We start from the raw sequence: 16,303 nt of genomic DNA, 5'->3' as shown, positions 1-16,303 counted from the left end.
GTATTTTTAGTAGAGATGGGGTTTCATCATGTTGGCCAGGTTGGTCTCGAACTTCTGACCTCGAGTGATCCATCTGCCTCCACCTCCCAAAGTGCTGGGATTACAGGCATAAGCCACCGTGCCCGGCCTTCCTTTTCTATACATTAGAAAATACAAAAGTAGGGAGCAATAGGGAGGACTCAGGTTCACTATATTGGTTCAGGAAGGAAGCAGTATATCCACTCATCAAATATTTACTGAGCACCTAGTACATGTCACATACTATTGGAAGCATCCAAACAGAAGGAGCAAAACAAGACAAAAATTCCTTCCCTCCACATCCTCAGTGGTGGAACAAAGACCAAAGATCAACCAGCCAACCAACAATAAGATACAGTGTAGCCGACTACGGAAAGTGCTATGGGGAAAACAAAAACAGGGAAAGACATAGGGAGTGGTGGAGTTGCAGTAGCGGTCAGGGAAGGTCTCCAGGATAAACCAGAACTGAGGCCCACTGGGGTGGGTGGCGGGAGGGGAGGTGTGACCCAGTGGGTACTGGGGAAGGAGCGACCCAAGTGTGAACCAGGAGTGACGCCCACCACCAAAGACCTTTCATAGAACAGTAAAGTGTTAAGAGCAAGCATTCCAGGAAGAAGACTGCCTGGGTTCAAATGCTAGCTGGGCATTTACAAGCTATGTGACCCAGGGCAAGCCACTTATCTGGGCATCAGTATCCTCAAATGAAAAAGGGGTGCAATAACTAGTTTGTAAATTTCAGGGACTGAATGAATGTTACAATACCTGACACACAGTACTAGTCTAAAAAGGCTGGGTATTATTCACGCTTTCTATCCCTTCAGGAGTGCTGTGTTCTCAGAAATTAGCAAGTGACTACTGAGTACCCTGAGTTCCGGCTGAGGCACAGAGAAGCAGGCTTCCACAGTCCTGAGGCAGTCAGCTCCCGTATGCTGATCCAACCACACTGTAAGGTTTCAGATGGCTTCATCACCACAGAATAAATCTTACTAGCTTCCACTCCAGAGAAAACGTTTCTTTACTGGCTTCTACCAGAATCCAGAATCCACACTTTAGAGAGCTGGCACTGAATGCTAATTTTTTTCCCCAAGAATCACTCAACTGGCAACTTCCTCACTGCTTCGTCTTATTCCTCGAAGTAGCTGAGGCTGTGTTCAGACAATCTGGCAATTAAAGAAACCCATTCTCTCTCATAGAAGAGTGCCCGAAGGTGTTTTTCATTCCATGAGGACCTTAACCAGCCAGATGAAATGGGGCTGTCATGTTTCAATCCATCTGATCTAAGTCCTCAGCTAATTTTTTTTTTTTTTTTTTAATTTAAGAAACAGGGTCTGGCTCTGTTGTCCAGGCTGGAGTGCAGTGGTGTGATCATAGTTCACTGCAGCCTGGAAGTTGGGATTACAGGTGTGAGCCACAGCACCCTGCAAATTTGGACAGGCATTATTGTAATTATGTGTAACAAGTTTTATAATTTTTATAGCTGACAACATAATTTCACTTTGGAGAACACATCCACGGAAGTCAGTGCCTCCTTTGCCCCTTTCCCAACGAAAGTAATCTGTACAAAGTGATTCATAGCAGTGTTGATAATAAAACAGTGATAAATGGAGCTAACATAAGTGTCCATCAACCACTGGATGATTGAGCAAATAACAGTTTCTCAACCTGAGGAAAACCCATGTGACCAACAATAATACATAAAAATAATAATAACAGCAATCATTTTCTGAACACTGACTATTAATGAGATAAGATGCTGGAGGCAGCCAGGCACAGTGGCCCACACCTATAATCCCAGCACTCAGGGAGGCTGAGGCGGGAGGATCGTTTGAGCTCAGGAATTCGATACCAGCAGAGGCACAGAGCGAGCCCCTGTCACTACACAAACAAAATCAGCCAGCCGTGGTGGCGTGTGCCTGTGGTCCCAGCTACTTGGGAGTCTGAGGTGGGAGGGTTGCTTGGGCCCGGGAGGTCGAGGCTGCAGTGAGCTATGATCTCACCACTGCACTCTAGCTTGGGCGACAGAGTGAGACCTTGTCTCGCAAAAAAAAAAAAAAAAAAAAATGTTGGAAGCTATTATATGTATTACCTCATTGAAAATTTCTTTGTGAGATAGTTATTTCTGTTTTACAAATAAGAAAACTGGGGGCTCAGAAAGGTTCAAGCTTGTGTTTCACGAAATAAAATAATGAAAAACAAATAAAACAACAAAAAACAGAAAGGTTCAAATACCTTTAGAAAGCTGGTATTCAAACTAGTCCATCATGCACCAGATGAGTGACCTTAGACAGGGAACCACTCTGGGCCTCAGTTTTCTCATCTGTAAAATGGGGCAATGATACAGCACCCAAATCAAAAGGTTATTATTGTGAGGATTAAACTAGTTATCAAATTTAAAGTACTGAGAGTAGTCCTTGGCACCCAATAATAAAGGCTATTTTCCCTGCCATTAAGCCACAGACTTCAGTCACACCAATCTACTGCTTTCCTCCTAAACATATCATGTTCTTTCACACCCTTCTTGCCTTTCACACGTGTTGTCTTTCAAGTCTACCACTGACTCACTGTGACTGCATGTTATTAATGTGAAGCTCCTTAGAGCAGAAATTCCATCTGCAGTTCTTTAGGGTATGGGATGCTGATTTGCTTGATAAATATTAAACCAAGGACCATTGCCTAAAATTAGTCATTTTAATAGTTGTACTGACATAACAAAGTTCAAGGTGACTCTTTAAAATGCATTTGGTGCTCCTTTCCTGTTCATTTAAATGCTGACTTCTAAGAAAAACTAAAGGGTTAGAAAGCTTTCTTTTTTTCTTTTCTTTTCTTTTTTTTTTTTTTTTTTTTTGAGACACAAGACATAGTCTCACTGTGTCACCCAGGCTGGAGTGCACTGGCATGATCTCGACTCACTGCAACCTCCACCTCGCCGGTTCAAGTGATTCTCCTGCCTCAACCTCACAAGTAGCTGGGATTACCGGCATGCACCACCACGCCTGACTAATTTTTGTATTTTAGTAGAGATGGAGTTTCGCCATGTTGGCCAGGCTGGTCTTGAACTCCCGACCTCAAGTGATCTGCCTGCCTTGGCCTCTCAAATTGCTGGGATTACAGGGCCACCACACCTGGCTGGGTTAGAAAGCTGTCTTAAAACAGAAAACAGAAAGAAAAAAAAAAAAAAAAAGGAGGGGGGTGGAGGAAAAATAATAAAAATAATAAAAATAAAAAATAAAAAAAGATAAAGCTTTCTCCTTCCCAGTTTGCAGCCTCTCTTCCTCCACCTACTCTCTTCTCACCCATCATTTATAATAATACTGACCTCAGGGCAGTCAAAGGAGTCCTAAAATACTATATAAAATGTAAAGGATGTTACTGCTACAAATAATACCAATCTCACCTCTGCCTAATAATTACTGGCTGGAACTTGTCCAACAACATGGACAGACATGGTTTTTCTGTTCCTTCTCCTGCCCACTCCCAGGAAAAATACTGAACTTCACAGATTAGGGACCATATATAATCTCACAACTGGAAAAAGATGGACAATGCAAAGTTATAAATAAAAATGAGATTAGTAGACAATATGAATTTTGGCATATTCTCAGGGCTTGGGAGATTTGGGTGGTTTGCCAAGGGATAGAAACCAATCAATTCTAGGACACTGGTTTCTCAGAAGCCTATAAAAGTCAGGAGGAAAATGTGCCTTTCAACACTTTGCCTGGGGTAGGTCTCACACCTATGAAAGAGATCTACCTACAGAGCCGATGTCATTTTCTACCCTCATTATTCTCTTCTAGTTCCAGCAAAAATCAGCTAAAATTGGTAGCAGCTTGAAGGCTAATTTAAAAGTCTTCAAAGAGGTGAAAGCAGCTATGTCATTTGGTAAATTTCCTTAGTAATATTCAGAATTTAGAAGGAACTCCCAGAATCCATCCAACGCAACGAAGATGTTGACTAGAAGGGAAGAAATGGAGGACTGGTAGTGGTAGGGGCAGAGTAGAGAACAGTCCTGCATCTTCTCCCACTAAGTCAGCTTTCATAAAAGGCTTCCGTTCCATCATTTCTAACAGGGGAGTATGGGAAGGTAATCACTCTAATAAAGTGACTTCCTCTGCTCACACAGTGTGCATGTGGCCTGCTCATTCCAGCACAGGGCCACGCCACTCTTTGCCCCTATGTCTTTTATTGGAAGGCAGGAAGGCTGCCAGGTGAAGCTGGAAGCACCCAGAGACCAAGGTTGCTTCAACGCCTTTCTCTACAGTGTTGCAAATACAGCCGTAGTCATGGTAGATGAATTTTGGGAAGATGGAAGAACAAAACCTCTAAGGTCTCTTACAGCATTAAATTTCCATGAAATCTTATCTGTCTGTACTGGGATTCGGAGACTAAGTAAACTGCTTTTCCAATGTTCTGAGCATAAAGTTCTTTGACTCATATTTAAAAATCGGGAAAGATGATATTTTTTTAAGATGGTGGTTTTCAAACTTTTTAAAAAGTGGCAGAGCACTTGTTTTGTAAATGAAATCTTAAACGGAACCTTACTATAGTAAACAGATAGATGGCGGCTCCTCTGGTTGCAGCGAGGGTGAGGGGCCAGGGGCTCTACCCTCTCAGTTGTCTCAGTTTGGGACATAATATGTGTGACCTACTCTCAAACAGTTTAGAAAATAAATATATATATAGTATGTTTACACATACGGAGAAAACAGTGGTTCTCAAAGTGGGACCCCTGGAGGGGCATCAGCATCACTTGGGAACTTGTTTCTAAAAATAAAAATTATTGGGCCCTACCTCAAACCTATTAAATCAACTGTCCGGGGTAGGGCCCAGGAGTCTGTGTTTTAACCTGAGACTTCCTAGTTGTTCAGACACAGGCTAAAGTTTGAAAACCACTGATACAGAAACAATGAGAAAACAAATATGGTGAAATGTTAAAACTAGCGAATCTGGGAAAAGGGCATAGGGAGTTTTCTGTATTATTCTTGAAACTTTTCTGTAAGTTTGAAATTACTTCAAAATAAAAATTAACAACAACAAAATTACCCTGGGACAATAAGCATGGAGATGTGGAGAGGGGACCCGGGAGGTAGGGAGGCAAATCACAAGGTCAGTGCAGGAACCGATCAAGAGGTGATGTGATTTACAACTAAGACTGTAGCAGCTCCAGTGTCGAGTGAGAACAGGATATCTGCAGTCTTCAAATATAAATCTCTTCCTTGTAGAACATCTGGGCAGCAACCATACTAACCTGAATAGGAGAGACCAGCAATCTCTACGAAGAGGTCTTCTTCAGAAAAGCTTTCGGGCAGCATGAGGAAAGCAGCGGTCACAGCACTCTTCAGATTTCTATCGAGGGCTGATCTAAGAGTGACATCCTCGTTCATTGAGATAATTTTCACCTGAAAGAAGCAGAACATTGAGAAGAAAAATTCCAGAAGTGGAGTATTGCTCAACCATGGGTTACACATGCACAGGAACTATCTCAAACTCTTCCCACTGAAGATCTTGGAATATTGGTTCAGGCGACACAAAATTGTTCCTCTAATAAATAATCCCAGAATCTCCTTGTTTTATGCCAAGGTCAAAGAAATCATGACACAGGAAAGGATCAAAATGCCAAAGAAAACAAATATTCTTCTTAAATGAGGAAACGCATCACAGGTTTAGAAAAAGAGCAAAAGTCCTTTGGAAACTTTAATATTTTTAAATTTTATAATCTCACTGTCGTCACTTAATTTTTTAGTCGACAGAGGCATTTTACCTCTTTATTTAGACCTCATCTGTAATCTTGGACCATATCTAACATAGGAAGTTCATGCTCTATTTCGCAATTTCTAGATACATCGATTTTGAACTTGACTAAGGAAAAATGAAAGAAAACTAGCTACAGTAGAAAAAGAATGGGTTTTAGAGATAGGTATGGGCTCAAGTCCAGGTACTTATTAGCTATGTGAGTTTGGGCAAACGATTTGCATCAAAGAACCGTCACAAAGATTGACTATAATAATAAATGTAAAGTGCCTAGAATACTAGCAACTGCTTCGCTCAGAAAGAATTTTTCTCCTCAATACAGAGTAGAAGCTTCCATCTGAGACTTTCTGCAAATCCATTAAAATACAAAGAGTGACTGGGTGTGGTGGCTCACACCTGTAATCTCAGCACTTTGGGAGGCCAAAGCAGGGGGATCATGAGACCAGCCTGGGTAACATAGTGAGACCCCATCTCTATAAAACAAAAACAAAAAAAAACAAACACCTAGCCAGGCATAGTGATGCATATGTGTGGTCCCAGATACTCAGGAGGTTGAGGTAGGAAGACAGCTTCAGTCCAGGTGGTTGAGGCTGCGGTGGGTTGCAGTGAGCCATGATCATGACACTACATACACTCCAGCCTGAAAGACACAGTGAGACCCTGTCTCAAAAAAAAAAAAAAAATACTAAGAGCTCCAGCCTGTTCTGAGATTCTTACTTTTAAAGACTGCACTGTAGTTAAGAGATGTGTTCAAATCCCAACTCCATCTCTTACTAGCTCTGTGACTATGGGCATAATTCCTTAACAGTAAAATGGAGTAAATAACAGAATCAGAATCAAGCTCATAAGGCTGCTAGAAAGATCAAGTGAGTTACTGCACACAAACCCTTCAGTGAAATGAGCTTCCTTGTGTGTGCTTCTCAGTGCACAAGGCAAGAGCTTCTCTGGGCCAGGGGTTCTCATCTTTAGCTAGCATTAGCATCACCTGGAGAATCTGTTAAAACGTGTATTATCGGATGCAACTCCCAGAGTTCTGTTTCAGGAGGCCTGGGTAAAGGCTGAAAAATGTACATTTCTAACAAGTTCTTAAGCAATGCCCAGGGACCACATTTTCAGAATTATTGCTCTGAGGCGCATACTTAGCACTGTCAAATTGCTCTTCAGAGTGGTTATACCAATTTACACTCCTACCATGATCTTTTAAAAACATCATACTGTTTCTGATTGACTTTCTATACAAAGGAAAGGGTCTAGAAGTCCCTAATAAGGACTCCCATATGTCTAAAATATATCTACCATCTCTAAATCATTTGGTACTATCGACACATTTTCTACCTATTCTAGAAAACAGGGCATAAGTTGACTTTCATTTGTCAAATACAGATAATTTCTGACAAAATTAAGATAGCACATAAAAGACACACTATGAGAAACTCCAAAATAAATATTAGAAAGCAAGGAAAGACTAGAATGCTGCAGTATCCCAAGGCATAGCTTCTTCTCTTCTAATTGTAAAAAACAGTGTTATAAAACACATAACTACTATTTTATAAATCAGGCTTCAGAATCTAAATTCTTTTACCTTTTTTCGCTACTTTTTTCTAAGGGAATATTTGTAACATACAAACATCATATATGGTAGGTAAGCCACTTGATTCAATAACACCCCCTCCTCCCTTACAATTCTGAGGACTTAATGGACCTTAATTAAGCCTTTCAGCACTTAGGTGAGTTTGGTATTACTGCAATCATCTGCAGAGAGTAACCCATGACCAGCCAGGAACATGACTTGCCTACAGTTGCATAATAAGTTGACAACAAAAATCAGGATCACATCCTTTTACTTGGCAAATTCAGCTCTAAATATTCTGAATTATTCTCATGCATTCATTTGGGGTTATATTCTGGTTAACTTATCTTGAAAGATGATTAAAACAAATTTTAAGGTCCTATAAAAACACCTATGCTTATTCCTTGAATAACTTTCCTGAACCTTATAGAGTTGGCTCTTCGTATCTGTGGGTTCTGCACCCATGGGATTCAACCAATCACAGATGGGAAACATTCAGAAAAAAAAAAAAAAAAAAAAAAAATCCACAAAGTTCCAAAAAGCAAATGTTGAATTTGCTGCCACATGCCAATTACTACGTTGAAGGCAGGCAAATGATGTGATGTGTAAGCACGGTATTAGGTATTACCAGTCATCTAGAGATGATCTAAAATATACAGGAGGATGTACATAGGTTATATGCTAATACTAGGCCATTTTATATCAGAGACGTGAATTCTGAGGGTGAGTGCAGGTCCTAAAACCAATCCCCATGGACACCAAGGGATGACAGTATTCCATACTGAATGATTAATCTAGGAGGGCAACTGCTTCATCTTACTGACAGAAAACTTAGGCCTGGAGGGGTTAAAAGATTTCTCCAAGAGAAGTAGTGGCAAACTGGACCGGGATCCAGTCCCAGGATTCACCCAGTGCTCTTTCCACAACTCTGTGATGTCTCTCTACTTCCACATTCCCATTCTTCATCCCCATTTATCACACATCCTTCTCAATAATTCTTCACTTCTGTTTTTGATGGCTTTTACAGAAGCCCAGTGAAATTAGAAGCTATTTTGAGATGCTAACTATTCAAAGATGCAAAGAAAAGACTAAGTTTTGGGAAATTTTCCTAGTTAACAAAATACCACTTGCTCTCCAAGGAAGTTGTTCTACATAGGCTGTAAGAAAGCAGTCTGTTTGCTATTTAAGGTTAAGAGGGTGAAAATAAAAGCATCCTTACTCAAAGGAAAAATGTCAGTTCGGAAGATTCTGCTACTGTGCTGATCTGGTTCTTCAATGAAAGGTGAACTAGGAACTTGTCTCAGCAGCACTGTTATTTGTTGTTCAGAGTGAAAAGCCAGTGAACTCTTGGGACACTGCCAGAGAGGCCTGGGAAAAAAAGAAAGTGCTCAGATTTGTGAATAGCTGTTTGTATCTTACTGGGAATGCCCCGACCTGAACTGCATAGATAACATTAGCACAACTGCCAGGGAGGAAAATCTGTACTGGAGAGAAAGGGGCATTGCTTAAAGGGACTTTCAAAGGAGAGATTTGTGAGTACCTTTCAAGACAGGAAAAAAGAGAAAGTCACATGTGGGCTCCTCTAAAATTGTCACAAGGAGAGACTACTTGAATTGCAGAGTGAAATTTTAATCACAAAGACCACAGCCCTACCTACTGTTCAAATACTCAACCGCCCACCAGAACGTTTCCATTCCAAACGACCAGGAGGTTTAACTCTTCTAAATAGTCACTGCTTAAGGATGAAGAAGAAACGCTGAACATTAGAGCTGGATGAAACCTTACTCGATATCTACCTGCTGGACTCTGGGCTCTTCGAGGACAAGCAACATGGTATCATTTTTAAAAATTCCTTTGGCATACACAGAGAAGAAACAGTTGTCTTTTGAATAAAGAAATGAATGACTCAATCTGTGCATTTCAAACGCTAGCGGCCCAAACATTTGCTTATAGTAGGGCAGAGCCAAAACTAGTAAGCCAGGTTTTCCAACTCCCAGTTTAGGGATCTTTTATACCACTGGGGGTTTTTCTATCCACACAAAAAATTAATCAACAAAGCTACGATATAGTGATGGTTGAACTCTGTGAATATAGTAAAAATCATTGAATTGTACTCTTTAAATGGTTGAGCTGTGTGGTATGCGAATTTTATCTCAATAAAGCTGTTATTAAAAAATAGGCCAGACATGGGGGCTCATGCCTGTAATCCTAGCACTTTGAGAGGTTGAGGCAGGTGGATCCCTTCAGCCCAGGAGTTCAAGACCAGTCTGGGCAACATGGCAAAACCCCATCTTCACAAAAAAATACAAAAATTAGCTGGGCATGGTGGCACGTGCCTATAGTTCCAGCTACTCAGGAGGCTGAGATGGGAGGATTGGTTGAGCCCGGGAGGTCGAGTAAATTGTGTTCATGCCACTCCACTTCAGCCTGGGTGACAAAGCAACACTCTGTCTCAAAAATAAAATTAAAATAAAATAGAGCTACATTACTAAAAGGCAAAATATATTGCAATGAATACATTAAATCAAAATCCTCTTGACAAGGTGGTAAAAAAACCACTGCATGTCAATATAAATGCCTTAAAAACTCAAGCACAATTATCTACACACTAAAAACAATGTAAAATACAAAAATCCAAAATTATGTTAACGAGGGAAATAACTATTAATTATTACTTTAGAGGTTTCTTGGCTTAAAAAAAGTTTGGTCACAATGCTACATTAAACACTTTAAATTCCATGGTTTTTTACTTGGGAAAATATTAGTAAACTCAGAAACTTAAGGTTGTACTGGAAATAAAAATAGGGTATTCCATCAATTATGAGATAAGTTAATGGTAAAGTATGATAAAAATTTAATTTACACTCAACTTTTCCCAGAAAGTCCATCTTTTCTAAGCAAGATACTCATATATATATATTTGGAAACAGGGTCTTGCTCTGTCACCCAGGCTGGAGTGCAGTGGCATGATCTTGACTCACTGCAACCTCCACCTCCTGGGTTCAAGTGATTCTCCTGCCTCAGCCTCCCTAGTAGCCACCATGCCCACCATGCCCGGCTAATTTTTGCATTTTTTAGTAGAGACGGGGTTTCACCATGTTGGCCAGGCTGGTCTCGAACTCCTGACCTCAGGTGATCCCCCTACCTCGGCCTCCCAAAGTGCTAGGATTATAGGCATGAGCCACCACACTCGGCCTATATCCCTTTTAAAGACTTAAATTACTAGTGATTGAGAAATTCTATTTCAATTTGCAAGATGCAAGACAATTCTGGGGCTTTAGACAACATAATTTAACGTGACTCCTTTTAAAACACATAAAGATAAAGAATTCATACTCATATTCTCATAATTCTTTCTTAAGATATTTACCCAACTTTCTTGTCCAAGATACTACCACCCTCTTTTCATTAGATTTGTTCAAGTCTGATTAATATTTGCTGCCACCTAGAGGTACAGAGAGTTTGTTTAAAAATCATCATTCTGGTTAACAGTGATTTCCACATGTTGAAAATTGGGAACAAGGTGGAAGAGAGAGTTAATTTGCCCATTTATCATTCTCAATTAAGAAAAAAAGTGTTCAACACTTTCAAATGATTTCATGATACCCTAATTTTCTTGTGCTAGAAGCATAAAAAGCCTTAGAAAATAATCATTGCTATCAGTACATTTTCTTCTCCAAGTCAGCTGAGAGATGCAGAGTTTTGCATGAAATGAGCATGGCTGCTACTACTTATCTTGAATTGCTGTTTTTGTTTTATAAGGATATAACAGTTAGATAAAACCTGAGGTCATTTCCAGTGCTTACATTCTGAGATTTCATGGCATTTCAGGTTTCTAAAGCCTTTTTTAAAATTTTGAAATATTCTAAGCATAAAGTATAATACAAAGAATAATACATTTTAACATTCAATTTCATTTCTATCTCAAAATAACTGAGATAAGCAAAGGCACAGAGAGAAGGGAAAGACCATTTTCTGAGTGTCTACTAAGTACCAGGCATTTCAAAACCCTCTGAAGTCAGCGCCATCAGACTCATCTACAGATGAAAACACCCCGAGGCTTAGGGAGACTGTCAGTGGTGCAGGGTCACAACATTAGGAAGCATCAGAGCTGGGATCCTAACCCTACATCTGTTGGATTCTGAAACACTGTGTTCTTCCCAGCAGTACTACTCTGCTTCCAATATTCCTTTTCCCTTTTTTTTTTTTTCTTTTTTTGAGACTGGGTCTCGCTCTGTCACCTAGGCTGGAGCGCAGAGTGCAATGGCACGATCTCGGCTCACCTCTGCCTCCCAGGTTCCAGAGATTCTCCTGCCTCAGCCTCCTGAATAGTTGGGATTATAGGTGCATGCTGCAACGCCCAATTAATTACTGTATTTTTAGTAGAGATGGGGTTTTGCCATGTTGTCCAGGCTGTTCTCGAACTCCTGGCCTCAAGTGATCTGTCTGCCTCAGCCTCCCACAGTACTGGGATTACAGGCATGAGTCACTGCACCTGGCCCTGCTTCCAATTTTCAATACCTTTGTGGACCTTTATTCTACAGATAAATTAACTGAAGTTCAGAAAGATAAAACAAGATGCCCAAGTTTATGTAACAGCTAATAGGTGGCAGGACTGAATATGACTCAAGGCTTCTAATTTAATGTCCATTATTCTTCCCATCAAGCTACATCTTATGTTTTTGTTTGTTTGTTTTGAGACAGAGTCTCGCTTTGCCACCCAGGCTGGAGTGCAGTAGCTCAATCTCGGCTCACTGCAACCTCCACTTTCCAGGTTCAAGCAGTTCTCCTGCCTCAGCCTCCCGAATGGCTGGGATTACCGGCGTGCGCCACCATGCCCGGCTAATTTTTGTATTTTCAGAAGAGACGGGGTTTCACTATGATGGCCAGGCTAGTCTCGAACTCCTGACCTCAAGTGATCCACCTGCCTCAGCCTCCCAAAGTGCTGAGATTACAGGCGTTAGCCACCGTGGCTGGCCCATCTTTTGTATATTTAAAACAAACAAACAAACAAAACAAAAAACAAAACAAAAAACCCTTGGAAATAAAATATTTACAAATTTCCAATTGCTCAGTTATGAGCTTTACTAGTTATCCAACTTAGAAATGAGAAATGTATCTGTATAGATATGATATTTCAGTAAGCCTATCATTTCTGGACTTTAAAAAATGTTTTTAATTAAAGTAAAAGTTACAGTGAAGTGCACACATCTTAAGGGTACAGTTTGATAAATCTGTCCATGTGTATACCTGTGTAATCTCTGCCCGGAGAGTGTTTCTGGACATTTTAAGGAGCTACACTATGAAACTGTAAGCCCAGGTGCAAAGCAGGAGAATCCTGACAGCCCACGCACATCAATAAAGAGATGTTTATGACACAAACCAGTGAGCTAAGGCTATGGAAATCTGTCATTTTTCCCGTAGATTGCTACAGAAGCAGCACATCACTGTCTGGGGAGACACTCGAGAACAATCCATCGGCCTCTTGTGGAGCCTGGGACCCTCTCACACATAATGAAAATCTTCCTTATAGTTGGAAGTGTGAGATTAGCAACTGTAACTATTTAACACAGTTCTCAAACTATGGAAAGACCCTTTCTCAGAACACAGACTGATTATCTGAAAAAAAAAAAGAAGAAAAGTGATACTGCAAATACTTGTTAAAAGTTTAAGTTCTCTCCCACTTTTTTCTCCCCGTTTTGTGTTTGTTTCCTGTTTCTACTAAAGCCCAGGGAGAAGCCTACTCCCCACAGCCTCCTCTAGCTGTGTCCCAAAAGAGCTAAGACAATAGAGAAAGCATCACTACTGGCCTGAGAAAGAGAATAAATGGGATGGGAACACCAGTCCCTTGGAATGACTACTTGGTGCATTCATTTATTCAACGGTTACTGAAGGATCCCACGACTCAGGCACTGCCCTTGGGATGCATCAGTGGACAAACGGTGCCTCCGTGGTACATGTCCTAGGAGACAATGTGACTGGGTGGTGCTAAGGGAGCCTCCACTGAGGCACTAGGCACCTCCTCTGCCATCCTCCCCTAGCCCAGATGGGTCAACTTGGAGCCCGATCCAGTCATTGGAGAATCTTGAGAGGGAGGGCAGCAGGAGGGAGAGTGGACTGCGACCCAGCTTCTACGCCCAGCACTTCTGACACCAAATGTGGGTGTCACACCAAGCAATTCTCCAGCCCTCCAGACACCAACTGAGTGTCCTACAACTGAATTCGATTCTGACCCTAGCTACCTGGAGTCAGAGTCAGATCCCACAGGTTACGGGCTCAGTTCCACAAGCCTCCCCCACTTCAGACACCAATCACAAGTTCAGGCTGCCTGTACTCTGATTGTTCACTAGAAAGGAATGGGGGCTACTTCCCGTTTCCTCTGGTTTCATAATTTGTTAGAATGGCTCCCAGAGCTGAGGAAGGCACTTTTTTTTTTAGACAGAGTCTCACTCTGTCACCCAGGCTGGGGTGCAGTGGTGTGATCTCGGCTCATTGCAATTTCCATCTCCCAGGTTCACGCAATTCTCCTGCCTCGGCCTCCCCCAGTAGCTGGGATTGCAGATGTGTGCCACCATGCCCAGCTACCTTTTTTGTATTTTTAGTAGAGACGGGGTTTCACCACTTTGGCTAGGCTGGTCTTGAACTCCTGACCTCAAATGATCCGCCCACCTTGGCCTACCAAAGTCCTGGGATTACAGGTGTGAGCCACCGCACCCAGCTGGGAAGGCAGTTTTCTTGCATGTACTCGGTTATTATAAAGGACACAACTCAGGAACCGCCAAATGGAAGAAATGCTTGGCAAGATACGGGGTAGCAGAAGGGTGTGGAGCTCCACAACTTCTCCGGGCACACCACCCTCCCAGCACCTTGATGTGCTTACCAACCCAGAAGTTCTCAGAACCCCTTTGTTTTTTTTATGGAGGTTCCACTGCCTATGCACAACTAATTAAATCATTGCCCATTGGTGATTGGCCCAGTCTCCAGCCCTTTTCCCCTCTGTGAAGGTGGGAGTGCGGGGCTTGAAAGGTCCAGCCTCTCATCACATGGCTGGCTCCCTGGCAACCAGCCCTATCCTGAATCTATCTAGGGGCCCATCAAGAGTCACTTTATTAGTATAAACTCAGGTATGACTGAAAGGAACTTGTTATGAATAATAAAAGACCCTCTCATCCCTATCACTTAGATATTCCAAAGGTTTTAGGACCTCTGAACCAGGAGCCCAAGGAAAAAAACCAAATACATATTTCTTCTTATATCACAATATCACAATAGAATATGTGGATATTATTTGGCAATAAATTTTATAGGGAATAGGAAGAGTCAGAAACTCATTTCTATTTCCAGAGTTCCATCTCATTGCAATCACAATGATCAAAGTAAGGTTAGGCTCAGAGAGGAAAGGCATCCTTAACTGTGCAGCCTATAAAACACTCACCGGTTTTTGGAGTCGTCCAGCAATGTATAAGTTATTCCAGTTGAGGAGATCTTCAATCAGAACATTAGTGCTAATAACTCCATATTTGATAAGCTGAAGGAAAAAAGAAATGGCACAAAAAGGAGTAAAATACCATGTTATTGCTTATACAAGTATAAAATATAAGGAAATAGATAAAATTCTTGACCAGAGCAGTACCTTGATTCCAAAACCACTCAAAACACCTGCCTTGTGAAAACACACATCTGCACCAAAACCTTTAAGAGGTTAAGTGTCCAAGACTGATTTAGCCCCTAGGGTATGTAAGGGGAGGTTGCAACTGTCTTCACAAGATTATAACAGTGAGAGAAGTCTAGCATGGCTGACTCTATCTTGCTGCCAGCCTCACAGGCTGGCTATCCAAGCTCATGCCTGGGTGTAGGTCAAGCCAACCAAGGGGGAGGAATATAGTTTATAGTTTAATTTTGAAGCAAGGATGATAATAGTCCCTCCCTAAAACTGTTCCCCTCCCCAGTCCAGAGCTGAAATCCCCTTTGTAAAACTAATGAAAGTCCACAAGATTAGGATTATGGGAAGGGCCTGAATTCTGCTAAAATGTTGGCATAGTTTCTATGATGTCTTACTGCTCAGGAGACATGTGTCCAGAGGTCATAAGACTTGTGAGTTCTCCAATTAATCCTATAGATAACATCACTACTGTAGAACCTAAGATTGGTCTTTTGAGATGTTTTCAGACTTTTGCATTCTGGCAACTGACTGACCCCACCCAGAACCATGACTCAACACTCAGTTGGTCCTGTTGCCCCTCCCTCACCAAAAGGCCCACTCAACCCATGAGGACTGTTTTCCACACCTGTATGATTGCATCCCCAACCAATCAGCAGCACCCATTCCCTAGTCCCCTGCTCACCAAACTATCCTTCAAAAACCCTAACTTCCAACCTTTCAGGGAGAGTGATTTGAGTGACAACGCCAGTTCTCCTGTGTGCCCAGCCTCACGTTAATGTTAATTCAAGTCTTTTTTTTTTTTTTGAGACAGAGTCTCACTCTGTCACCCAGGCTGGAGTGCAGTGGCGCAATCTCAGCTCACCACAACCTCCGCCTCCTGGGTTCAAGCCATTCTTGCACCTCAGCCTCCTGAGTAGCTGGGATTACAGGCGTGCAGTACCACATCTGGCTAATTTTTTTGTACTTTTAGTAGAGACAGGATTTCATCATGTTGGCCAGGCTGGTCTTGAACTCCTGACCTCAGGTGATCCACTTGCCTCGGCCTCCCAAAGTGTTGGGATTACAGATGCGAGCCACCGCGCCCCGCCTAATTAAACTCTTTACGGCAATACCACAGTCACAGTGAACCGATTTTGTCCACGCGACAGGCAGGAAGAACCCACCAGGCAATTACAAGGTGACCACTATTTCAACTTAGGTCCATGTGATGTTAAAGGTGGAAAGGCTCTTAGATGCTATCTAGTATTGGTCCTCAGTGGATTGCGAGTAAAAAAAACTGGTCCTTCCCCAAAGACAGTTTGAGA

The 16,303-nt window shown here is 41.8% G+C and overlaps 1 protein-coding gene across 3 annotated transcripts in view; it reads right to left on the bottom strand.

The window, feature by feature from the left end:
- The window catches only part of TAMM41 (TAM41 mitochondrial translocator assembly and maintenance homolog), a 57,971-nt gene that overhangs the window by 35,699 nt on the left and 5,969 nt on the right, over positions 1-16,303 (bottom strand). For all 3 annotated transcript variants that reach the window (XM_054481305.2, XM_054481306.2, XM_063661719.1), the window contains exons 3-4: positions 14,772-14,864; positions 5,264-5,414 (exon numbers count right to left, since the gene is read on the bottom strand). In XM_054481305.2, coding sequence (XP_054337280.1) covers positions 5,264-5,414; positions 14,772-14,864 — 244 coding nt within the window. The remainder of the gene's footprint in view (positions 1-5,263; positions 5,415-14,771; positions 14,865-16,303) is intronic.

This window comes from Pongo pygmaeus, chromosome 2 (assembly GCF_028885625.2).
Source record: "Pongo pygmaeus isolate AG05252 chromosome 2, NHGRI_mPonPyg2-v2.0_pri, whole genome shotgun sequence".
NCBI lineage: Eukaryota > Metazoa > Chordata > Mammalia > Primates > Hominidae > Pongo > Pongo pygmaeus.
The sequence above is the reverse complement of the archived record's forward strand: the minus strand, read 5'-3'. Positions and strand labels throughout refer to the sequence as shown.